Source organism: Pagrus major, chromosome 13 (assembly GCF_040436345.1).
Source record: "Pagrus major chromosome 13, Pma_NU_1.0".
Taxonomy (NCBI): Eukaryota; Metazoa; Chordata; class Actinopteri; order Spariformes; family Sparidae; genus Pagrus; species Pagrus major.
The window spans coordinates 5,482,292-5,495,217 of NC_133227.1; the positions used below are offsets into that span (position 1 = coordinate 5,482,292).

The window sequence follows — 12,926 nt, forward strand, 5'->3', positions numbered from 1 at the left end:
CTTTGGATTATCTGAACTAAGCTAACGTTCCCTACCTTGGAACGGGGTTCTTGGGTCTGGGGTGCCCATTTTAGCATCTTAAGATGGTGGCTGCTGCGTAACCATCCCATCAAGGCAGAATGCAGCCTCTCTCAATGAATCTGAAATGCTTCACACAGAGTCTGACATCATAAATAATGAACGATAATCATGTAGCGAACGTTAGCCTATTCTTCTTCCACCCTCCAGAAATTTTAAGTCTTCTTCTTATCTTTTTTTTAAAAAGTTTTAAGGTAGTTGGCATGGACGTCATGAGATAACCATGCCCACTTAATTTGCATTGAACACGTGAGATGAATAAGAGTTATGCTTAGAAAATTTTTCTTTTTAATATAAAAAAACCCTATTTATTTATTTATTTATGTATTGAACTATACTGACTCATTTAATTGATTCATTTTTATTTTATATTTGCATTTATTTTAATAATTATTTCCCCATTTGTTTCCATTGCATTTGTTTTTCTAAATACTAAAATGGCATTCTTGAAAGCATATGCCACTAACTTTGAACAGCTTTTCACAATGTGAGCTGTGTTATTGTATGTATTACATAAACAGTAGCTGTATTATATACAATGAGACATACTGTATATTAAGAGATGATAATCTTTTCAATAATGGAAATTTGCATCTAAGTATCAAGAACCAGAGAAGTCAGCATGACCACACTTTCTTACAAATTTTACAGCCCATGGCACCACTGTTCTGTTGATTGTGAGAGCAGCCACTGCGGGCAAACATAATGCAGTATTGTGAGAGTGATTTAAGGGCTTTAATAAGGCTTTATTCAGGCTAATCATAACTTATATTCATCACAACATGAGACATCTCAACAAAAGCTGAGAGCGGGTGACAAAAGAAAAGGCAATGAGACTTTAACAAGGACTTAGATTCATTGCTTCAATTACACTGCTGCAGTCTACACCCTCACATTGTGCAACATCTGCAAAGACAGACCGAGCCAGGGTAATAACTAGATATCAGACACGGGCCTTGAGCTACACATCAATGCATATAGAGTTTATGAGATAAAAACAGATACAAAATTAGGCCGTTGCAGCAGAGGGAGTATAAGAGTCAGTGGGGAAAGATGAAGACATCAATAAATAAGAAATCATGATGTATTTACTGAACCTACATGATTTCAGGCTGAGTAACATCTAAATCTCCACTTAGCTGTGTGTTAATCCCCAATTAATGTTGTCAATGAAACTTAAGCAGGAACAGACATCCTGTGTGGATCATGTCTTTTCTCCTTGAGGCTTGATTAGGTTGTAGTCAAGAGGGACCCCTGCTGGCAAAAAAGGATACCATTGTTCCTTGAAAATATGCTGGACTTTGGGTTATCTGTATTTTTTGCATGTCTCTTTGCTGCAAAATGTATCAGCATGAATATGTGAAATGGAATTTCATCTCAACATAATGAGGCTGCATCCTGGTTTGATTTACTCCATAATTTGTCACATCCAAACATGTTTTCTTTACTCACACCATACTGTTACAACCTGAATCCAGCAGTTTAAGGACACACACAACACTGAAACCTCACATGGTAAAGTGTGCCACATTGCAACAGAATAGTGGTTGTCCAGAGTAAGGTTTTTGGGCGTGCGCTCACTCTCCTGGTTGTTTATGAGTACTGCACAGGAATCGAATGGGCTTTAATTAGTTAGACCTTACCAAGGCCTCAGCACCCTGAGACAGATCAATGCACTCTGTCCAATCAGGTGGTGGTAAGTGTTGCACGCCTGCCGCTTGGCTCACATAAAACTCAGCAAACAAAATGAAAACAAGGGGCCAGTTAGGCATGCAGTTAGAAGGTGATGCATACTCATTATGATGGAGTTACTTCAGGTAACCACTATTTTGCAAGTGCTCTGCATGCTTCCCCACTGGTAAAAAAAACCCAAAACAGACCAACAGAGTCGTGCTAGTAACGTTTATAATTGGCAATTACAGGGGCTATTTGTAATGTATAGCCTGAATTTTAGTTTGAAACTTTATGAACTAACATTATGAACAGAATGTGAAGAAACAACTACGGTGATGTGTTCATCATCATGCCATTAATATTTAAGACTAAATTGATGTTTAGTAAGTGTTTTGAACAATGTAATACCGAAGTTACACACAGTGTGAACCTGTTAGAACATAGATTAATTTAAAAAGAAAAGAAAAAAAGAAGCACAGAAAAGTTCAGATGGCATACGCACCTCTTGAAAAAGACTACTACTTCTATTTTCCGGGTTTGTTTTCCGACTTCCGCTCCACACATTCGAGCTCATCTTGCTGTTTATTTCATCTTTGCTGTAGACCGGCATTTTCCCACAACACCCTGCTCCTGCTCTCACAGATTTCGAAAATGGCGGACAACTCATCTTCGGTAGGTTTTCGGGCGATATATTTTTATTTTAGAGACATTGAACAGTTTCAGGGTGCAAATTAACGTATTATTTTCTACAGGTCGAGATTGTCGAGGGCTGTCGCCTTCCCGTTCTTCGTAAAAACCAAGAACACGAGGACGAATGGCGTAAGTATTGTCCGGTTGTTTTTCCTGTGCTAAGCTAGCTAATGCTAACTAGCGAACCTCAGCTGTTGTTAGCAGACGCCACGGCCTCTAGTTAAAGCACTGTAAACACCACACTGACAAGCGGCACATGCAGTTGTACCATGTGAATTATTTTATTTAAATGCTTGCTCAAACCACTGTTACATCCCACAGGAAACTCAATAGCCAGCTGTAAGGAACATTTTTATAAAATATATTTTATTGGGAAAGACGAGGCGAAATACATCTGACATCAGGCTAACGTTAGTGTTTACAAATCTGAAACAGCTCATTATAGCATCGTTATTCTTTGACATCTCACCATAAATAAATATATTTTATAACATTTTGTGAACTTTCACCCAAGAGGGTTTTGTGCGGTTGTTTCAAACGTTTTGGCATAATTTTTACCCTTTTATCAAAAGTTAACCATTCTCCACACCTTGTCACAGGTTTTTGTGAGTAAACAGATGTTCCCATCTTTTCCTCTTTATTATTTAAATCCACGTTGGAGGTCTGAAAATGTAACAGTCCACACAGTTTGCCTGTGTTCTTTAATATCGGATGACAGCTTACATATTTTAAATTAGAAATTATTTGTTTATAAAATTTCAGAATATTGTGAAAATGGCCATCAGCATTTCCTAGAGCTCAGTGAAGACCTCAACCTTCAATAAAAATAATAAAAAATAATATTGATAGCAGTATTTCGTCACACTTGTGAAGTTTAAACCAACAAATATTTGGTATTTTTGTGAAAAATCTTCTGTCTATTAACAAATTAAGTACTGAAAGTTACTTGGAAGTCTTTTAAGTAGTTTCATCAGCTGTCAGTTGTTTGTTGACAGTTGTTGTGCATGGTGGTAAATCTATAATGTTTTTTTCAGGATGTCCATCACAATTGTTTTAAATGTCAACACAGCTCAGTTCAAATTTTGGTTTGACTTCTCTTGCTTTCTTGCAGCATTGGCTGAAATTCTAAGTGTGAAGGAAGTTTCTTTGAGAAAGCTTTACTATGTTCACTACATTGACTGTGAGTACAGTTTATTACTTCTTCTTTTTCTTTGACATTTGAACTATTATTGAAATGTAAACTGTTATTTTAACTGTATAAAGTAACTTTCTAAGCAGAATTACATACACAGAAGCATCAGAACAAATGTATTCTTGTTTGTGTGAAATTGCTTGTGTTAAAAGTCAACAAGCGCCTGGATGAGTGGGTCACAGGAGACAGGCTGGACATGAAGAAGCTTCAGTTCCCTAAGAAAGAAGCTAAAACACCAACCAAGAATGGTCTTCCAGGCTCCCGTCCCAGTTCTCCAGAGAGAGAAGTGGTAAGTGTATGCTGCGCTGCCCAATGTTCATGTCAGCCCCCAAAACATTGTTAAGACAATAGTTTATTCAGTATGAACTAGGGCTGAACAATTATCATATTGCATATTGTTCAGTCCTAGTTAGAATCTACTTCTTACTAATTGTAAAATGGCTCCAATAAAGTCCTGTGAATGCTATTTCTATTAGATTAGTGAGACTAGTCATATTTCTGTCAGCTTTATTTATTCCTTCAAGATGCTCACAGAATTTAAAAGTTAATGCCAGTGACAGTTCTTATGTCATGAATATTACTAACTGGATATGATAACCTGTATAGTGTAGATTTTAAACAAGTTAAATTAGTATTTGTAATCAGTGGTCAATAATAAGTCGCATTTTTGTGTGTTAATCAGTTTCATTGATGATTATTAGCGACTGTTTACATGGTCACTTTACTGATGGCCTCCAGTATATTGAGTGCTGCTGGAAAAACTATTTGTTAAAGGCTACCAGCTGAATATATGATGCGTTTGCTATGTGTATTGGCACAAAATTATACATTCAGCCCAGCCTCGACCCATAAGGAAATATTGAAATCATCACTTTCAATCTGGACTTTTAGAATTCATACTTTTTCAGATCTGATTTTAATTCCAATTGACCACCACAGATTTTAAATGCTGTGTCAATTGTTGAAGACACAGTGAATGTTTGAGTATTAATCTGAGGGTTAATATGAATGTCAATTAACCCCATCACTTCTCTTCCTTTCTATTCAATTCAGAGGAAGAGTCTAGATCTCAACCTACAACCTGCCACAGCTCCTTCCAGAGGCAAAACCCTCCCCACACCGGTACAAGTTGAATTTACCCATTCAAGAAATGACTAAAAATCCTTGTTTAAACCTGGTGTTAACATGCATCTTGTGTGATCATACAGCTGTCGGGTCATGGAAATCAAGAAATAAACAACCATGACACAAAAAAAGAAGATGATGATCAAGTTGTGCAGATCACATCTGGAAGTGGTGTAACACACAGTGTATCCAAACATTTGTCAAGTGTTTGCACTGGAAACGTCAAGCCACGTTTCAGCTTCAAATCTGTCAAGGTTAGCTGGTATTCTCTGTTTATGTTGAAATCTCTTGTGTAGTGCTGAAGATTGATTATTCTATGAGTTGAATGAAATTTCTTTTTCACATGTACTGAAACTAGCTAAAAGAATGCTGTTGTTGAAGTTAAGGATGTTACTAACGTTTAAACTTTGACTAATCAACTAGTCTAAAAGTAAGAAATCACAATAATCTGTTATGTTAAATATTGTCCAAAAACATTGTTTATATAAGATCTTGGACACAGCAGTTAATTGGCATTATTAAAGTTAGTAATTGATACTAATAATTAATTTACCTGAATAGTCTGATGCTGACTAGTGATGTTAGAAACATTTAAATGACTAATCATGCACATCTCTAGTTCATGCAGGACCAATTGGCATTTTAGAGGAGTCCAAAAAAATCCTGAAGACACATTTCAGCTGAACCTATTGCAGTTGCAGCTGATTTGTGTCTGTTGCATGTTAATGCCAGGCTTAAATAAGGTTTAATTTACATTGGACTATTTTCATTTGGAGATGAGCAGAAATTGTTAAAACTTAAATTGTCATGTGACTATCAAAACAGTTTTAGCTCATAACAGTCCCCAGCTTTTAATCATTACATTAGTGTGGCAGGAATCCCAAAATCATGATTGGAAACAAAAATCCTGATTCAGTTAAGTGTCAATGTGTACTCATTTTAAGCCAAATGTCTAACAACATTTGTTTGCTGCAGAAGAGGAAAGTAGAGGCCGTCCCCTTGGCGACTCAGGTATCCCCGGCCACCCCTGTGCCCTCCCTGCCAAGTTCAGCTGAAGCCACTCAGGCATCTGTTTTTCCTGCTGTGAGGGAGACCAACACCTTCAAGTCACGCGAAGACCATGAACAGCTCTCCTCGCTCACAACGGTACAGGACATCACATGGGGTTCTTCATTGTTTACATTGGAGTCTTTTCTCATAGGCTAATGCGTAATTTCTTTGTAACAATAGAACGGCACTGCCCGGCGACTCGTCCCCTCACAGCCCGGGAGGAAGAGAAAAGCTAATTGTGGAGGCCCTGATGAGGTTTGTAACTTCAGTATATTCATCTTTACAGCCAGCTTATTATTTACTCATTTCAAACGTATCCCTTATGTCAGTATGATTTTATCCTCTTTTATTTCGAGCACTGCAAACTAATGCACATATACAGTATACGTAAGTTTACAGTAGAGTATTCTCTAATTCTGCAGGCGAGAAAATCAAATTGGTGCACAGAAGCTGCACTAATGTTTAAGTTTTATTTATCTTTATCATCTGTTCCAGTATTCAAGCCAATTTGACTACAAATGCTGCCTTTATTAATGTGAGAAGGATTTAAGTTGTATAAATTGTTTTGCAATAGATGAATCTAAAATTTGATACTAATAGATTACTCTTTTCTTTTCTGTATAACCATCTTTGGTCACCCCAAGTATGCAGGTTTCAAAATAGCAAAAATATTTACCAGTTAATTCTTCTAATTTGTTAATTTTATATGTTACATTATATGTTACAATATTGTTTTGTTTTATGTTTCTGAGCTTAAAATCGATGTTAACTAAAATCTTGCTTCAGTTTGAATAATGCTTGATTATTGAATCATAAATTTCAGTAACTAACATGAATAAACATAATGACATAACATACCAGCAGGTATTGTGGACCAAATCCAGTGCTTTCATTCATTTTCATTTCTTACATTCTAACATCCTTTTCTTTTAATTGCCATTTTCTACAAGATTTCCAGTCTTGTATAATTTACTTTCACACTGAGGAGCATTTATTTACATGTTGACATTTGCAGGCGTACGATATTAAAGAAAACCTTAATCTTCTATAAGGAACCTGGATGTGTATGTGTAACCCTGTATTTCAAATCTCTGACAAAATAATCATCAACTTTATGCTCTTTGTCTTCTTGGTTTTACCAAGCAGAAGAGCAGAGGCAGTTATACACACTAAAAAAAGATGTATTGTAACTAAATGAGGCAGAAAAATGAATAAACCTGTCCGGTCAGACCTCCGCTGGATTTCTATTTTCTATTTTCCTCCATCAAGCTTCTTGAATCGAGCAGCTCAGCTGTAGTATTGAGTTTAGGTTGTTGCTGCAGCTGACATCTCGAGTTCTTGTTCTCACATCATCTTTGATGACAGTGGCCAATGGGTTTGTCAGATAAGTTAACACAATGATTTGTCAAACCCACATGAAATAATTGGTCTAACATTTAACATTTTGTTTGCTCATTTCCTCACTCTTCATCTGTCCTCTAACATCTCTATCACTACCTCCTGAGTGCCAGCATTGCCATCTGGCTCCTGATGAACCCACCCTGGAGTGTACTAAAACTACAATTATGACACTGAAGTTCAATATTGCTGTCAATCTGCCCCTTCACCAAACTGTTCAGTGTAAATACGAATCAATTTATTCCCCTCTTTAGTTTCCAAAAGCCTGTATTTTTGTGTCTTTTTCTGCTAGATGATAAAGGTTTTGCAGTATAACAACCAAACCAACCAAAGTGCCAGTGTCTTTCTACCACCACCAGAGGTCTGTTTTATTTCCTGTTATTTTGTGTTGCTTTGCAAATTCAGCTGTGCCTTAGTGGGTCCAATAAAAAGGAGGCGATCCTTACCTCAGACCCAAGTTCAGTCCTTTTAGTGCCACGTACCACAATTTTGATTATACATGTTACTAATTTGAAGAAATCTGTGAAAATCTCAAAATACATTTACTCCCATTTGATCAAATAACTACACCAACAGTGTTTAATGTGTCTCATGTTGACATTGTTAACCACCAGGACTCCCAGGACAGTTCAGATGGCATCCCTACTGCGCCCCGCATGACGGGGAGTCTGGTGTCCGACCGCAGCCACGACGACATTGTCACCCGGATGAAAAACATAGAGTGTATAGAGCTGGGACGTCACAGACTGAAGCCCTGGTACTTCTCACCGTACCCACAGGAACTCACCACATTGCCCATCCTCTACCTCTGTGAATTCTGTCTCAAGTACCTCAAAAGCCTGAAGTGTCTCCAGAGGCATTTGGTAAGAATCAATGTGTCACCAGCTTAAGCCCTTAATCTCCTGCTCCTAAATTCGCCTGAATGTTGCTCTCATCCTCATTGTGTCCATCATCTTTGACAGACAAAATGTAATCTAAGACATCCGCCAGGCAACGAGATCTACCGCAAAGGCACCATCTCATTCTTTGAGATTGACGGCAGGAAAAACAAAGTTAGTGATGAGATATATTTATATCACCTCTAAACATTTTTTACAACATTTTGTTTGTTTTGATTGGATTTTGATTGATATGTCTCTTATATTTTTCCAGACTTATTCCCAGAACCTGTGTTTACTTGCTAAATGTTTCCTGGACCACAAAACCTTGTATTACGACACAGACCCTTTCCTGTTCTATGTTATGACCGAGTACGACTCCAAAGGCTTCCACATAGTGGGATACTTCTCTAAGGTACACAAATGATGCAATGTTGATCAATCTTGGAAATATACCCTATTGAACCAGGGGGTTCTGAAAACGAAACTTAACTTTGGTTTTCTGTGTGCAGGAAAAAGAGTCGACTGAAGATTATAACGTTGCCTGCATCCTGACCTTGCCTCCCTACCAGCGGAGAGGTTATGGGAAACTGCTCATTGAGTTCAGTAAGTGTTTAATCAAAAATAGTGGCATAAAACTCAGGAGATATTTTGGGGAATTTTCTGTGTCTGCCTCACCAATGGTAATTGTTTTTTCATTGTCTGTTTTTCAGGTTACGAGCTGTCAAAGGTAGAAGGGAAGACCGGAACTCCTGAGAAGCCACTTTCTGACCTCGGCCTCTTGTCCTATCGCTCCTACTGGTCCCAGACCATCCTCGAAATTCTCATGGACCTCAAACCTGACAATGGAGAGAGACCACAGATCACCATCAAGTATGTGACTGTTGGCTTTATCTCTCAGCCTTTAATTGTCTTGCAAGAATCAGTTTCAGAACTTATTGGGTCCCTTTTCATGTGACTCCTTTTTTTTTTAAACCTCCAGTGAGATCAGCGAGATCACAAGTGTAAAGAAAGAAGATGTCATTTCAACGCTTCAGTACCTCAACCTCATCAACTACTACAAGGTGAGAGACCATCCTCAACGCTGCCCTTTCTGATTGCATCTGCAGCTTTTGTAGAGCATCTGCCTCTGCCTCAACACAGAGTTATCATCTCTGTGGTTGGCATGGGAAGCTGTCTGAACTGTCTTGTAAATAACTAAATTTTAGATTGAGAAACAACAGAAGTTGGTAGCTTGATGTCCTCCACTGTAAAACACTGGCCCTCTGCACTTTAGTCATTAGTCTTTACACAACTTCCTATTCAGTTGTTGGAAGAGGATGCCAAAATGTTTGCTCTGCAACCACAGGTAAGAGCTACATAGAACATCAATCAAATTAATGTGTATCCATGTTCCTGTGGTTAAAACAATCTAGTTAATCAGTTCAGTGCCAGTTAATATAGCCTGTGCTTCCAAATCCTGCGTAACTAACTGCATTATCACTTAGCAAAACTCAATATGCGAAACCACACGCTACTAAAGCGCCATTCACATGGGACTAGTATTATCGGGGGACGTTGTGTAGTTAAGTAATTACCACCAAACGTCTGTATTCTAGTCGTATGTACTGACGCTATCTCCTTCGGAACCAAAGCGTCTGTTTTTCAGCAGCCAGATTATTAATATAGTTTACAGTTGATTTGTCCCCTTTTACATGTGTTACAGGAATAAATACACCATTCAAAATGCTTTTGTGGCTGTACTTGAACATGACAACCATTTGTTGCGCCTAACTTTCTCTGTCAATCTTTCAAACGTCAATTGTCGATAGCCAATCAAGTAGCACAGAAAACAAATGCTGATTTTAGTGACGCTGGCTTTGTCTTGTCTGTTGAATCCAGGGTCAGTACATCCTGACTCTTTCAGAGGACATTGTGGATGGACACGAAAGAGCGATGCAGAAGAGACACTTGCGCATAGATCCAAAATGCCTTCACTTCACACCTAAGGACTGGAGCAAGAGGGGCAAGTGGTAGATACCCCACCTGGTTCACTGAACACCCTCTCCAAACGGCAACTCCAAACAAACGGTGGACCAGAGAAAGGTTTTTGTCAAGCTGTTGCAACCTGTTGGAACCCAGGACTCCTCTTCAGATAATAAACAACAAACACAATTTTTCTGTAGATGCGCACACTTTTATTGTGAATATTCATTATCTATATTGTGAATTCAAACTTGGGGACAAAACAGAGACTGGTTGATAGTGACACCACCAAATAATACACCTTCTACTGTGTGAAAGACCCTGTTTATGACCGACAGTGCGTTAAAAGTGACACGTGGTATCTGTTTGATAGTGTAAATTCAAGCCTAAAGTGGCAAACCTAATGAAAACAAGATGGTGGTTTTATAGATACAAATTTGAGCTCATTAGTGAATTGTCTCATCACATTATTGTAAAAACCACAAAGGGGATTTCTTAGCGTGTTTTCATCTACGTCCTTTCTTTCTGCCACAATGTCATTAAAAGTATTTATGTATCCAAGAAAGGTTTGTTTGTAACATAAGTCAGCAGAATTCTTTGTGACTCTTTCCAGTACGATAATGTTTTTGTTTTACTCAAAACTGAGAAACATTAGTTGATGGAAAATGTACTGGTAGAGCTCATTAATGTCTAAACAGCACTCCAGAATTTAGTCACCACTTTCTACTTTTGAATAGTGATTTTTATATTAAGTGTGCAGGCTTCAAAAACACCTCAACACTCGGATAATATTTCTTGGTTTATTTGGATTCTGTTGGATCGCCTGAATGCTACAAATTCCAATAAACAGTTTTGATGCATTTAAAAAAATTTAAATTAGACATCAGTACAGTTATAATGTTGCTAAAGAGCCAACATGGTCAGTTCAGGATTCTTATCTTTCACAGTGTTACCTCTGCTCTTCATTTCCCTGTGTTTTAAATAGTATTTATGCTCTATGTGATCATTCAGGTGAATATTTCTTCTTTTTCACATAACCTGTCATCGTCATCTGTGCAGTGCACAAAGAGACAAATCAATTCCCCAAGTTAAACTTATGTTCCCCCCTAACTGTACATACTGAACCTGATTGTAAAAAGGAAAAAAAAAGCTTAGAAGACAGAAGCCATGTTGAACTGTTAGAGGAATGTAAATTTTGTGTACAGTTGTCTTTTTCTTTTTTTACTTAATGTAAACTAACTGGCTGCACAATATCAACAGGAAAAGACGTTAAGTGATATCTTATGTTCATTTTGTGTTTTTATGTTTACATGTCACAAAGGATGTTGAATTTACCCTGTTGAAATGATTTAGTATATCTTTAAGTGAAACACAGTTGAGAGTATGATTTGAACATTTGATATGAAAAGCTTGTCGAATTGATAAAAAAAACATGTTTAAAAACCCATAACGTGTTTTTTTTAATGTGTCTTTAAAAGTTTGTCTTCCTGTAGTAGAGCTGCAATAATTAGTCAATTAATCAACTAAAAGGAAATTAAAGCTGCTGTAAACCTTCTCATCATTTTAGCTAACTTCCTGTCCGTTTTGCAGTTGGCAATCCCCTCCCTCCTCTCTACGTCACCACACCTGCATGACCTGAGGCAGCTCTCTGCCTCTTTATTTCTTTAAGCATTTTTCTTCACTTGGCTGGAGCGCAGGAATTGGTAGCTTTATTCTGTTCCACCATTGTAGGTACCAGATCCTGCTCTGGAGTTGTCGGTCCTGATTGGATAAAGTTGGCAGGGATACCAGAAGATTTCTCTTCTTATATTGCAGGAAGAGGAAGGATGTGGGTTACTGACCAAACACTAAAACAGCGATCACTGTTGGAAGATAGAGCTATTTAATACTCATTTTAAAAAGAAAATAACACTTACAGCAGCTTTAATCACCAGCTATTTCCAAATAAGTAATTTCCAAGAAAAAATGTTAAACATTTACTGGTTTCAGCTGTTTAATTGTTAGCTTTTTAATTGCTGCTTTCTTTGGATTTTGGACTTTAAACAAAAGCAAGTTGAATTTACTTTAATGTTAATTTATAACCTAAACCATTAATCATTAAATCCTGAAATAAACTGACAGATTATTTGCTAATGTAAATAATCTGTAGTTGCAGTTTTATTCAGTATACAGTATTTTTATAGAACAAGGTTGTAGTGTATAAACAGGAAAGAAACCCACAGGTATAGTGCAGAGGTTGCTGAAGTGAATGTATCAATATTGGAAAACTGCAGACTACTAAAAAAAACCAATAGACAGACTAAGTGATATGTATACTGTATGTTCATATGCTGTTTGGTGTCATGGCCACCAGGGGGCAGCAGTGTGAAGTCCTCTGTCTGTGTGTGTCCAAAATCTCATTACAAAGTTCAGACCACAGGCTAAAATTAGGCAGGAGGGATGCTCGTCGACGGAGGAAATGTAATACAATCTGCAACTTCGCCATTGTAATTGTATTAGAGCTGGCGAGGGACTGGCTAAATTTGAACAACAAATGGACACCTGCTCTGGATCAACTCTGGTTGTCCACGCGCACAGGTAGATGCGTAATAACTGTTTAAATATGCTCCTAAACCGAGTGAGGAGCCTGAACTCACCGCTGCAGGTCAGGGGGGAGATAATTGATTTTCCTGGGTTAGCTGATGGCGGCTGCTGAGCCACACCTTCACATGTGGACAGGACAAGGTAGGCAAAACCTTTAGAAACAGACTGCTTTACCTGCAGGGGCTGAACACATCTGTTGTTCCATGTTATCATTGCAGTTATTATCTACACCAGGCCTGAAGCTGTTGCATTATCAGCCTATTAGCTGTTTTCTTTTCACATTATTTTTTATT

The 12,926-nt window shown here is 37.8% G+C and overlaps 1 protein-coding gene across 1 annotated transcript; it reads left to right on the forward strand.

Annotated features, from left to right (window-relative positions):
- Positions 1–2,351: 2,351 nt before the first annotated feature.
- On the forward strand, positions 2,352–11,500 carry LOC141007158 (histone acetyltransferase KAT5-like). The gene is made up of 16 exons (XM_073479511.1): positions 2,352–2,424; positions 2,505–2,571; positions 3,554–3,622; positions 3,787–3,923; positions 4,688–4,756; positions 4,843–5,013; positions 5,735–5,905; positions 5,990–6,064; positions 7,500–7,568; positions 7,822–8,070; positions 8,170–8,259; positions 8,360–8,500; positions 8,598–8,691; positions 8,799–8,958; positions 9,068–9,149; positions 9,967–11,500. The coding sequence occupies exons 1-16, from the start codon at positions 2,404–2,406 to the stop codon at positions 10,099–10,101; spliced, it is 1,800 nt and encodes a 599-aa protein (XP_073335612.1). The 5' UTR covers positions 2,352–2,403; the 3' UTR covers positions 10,102–11,500.
- Positions 11,501–12,926: the final 1,426 nt, after the last annotated feature.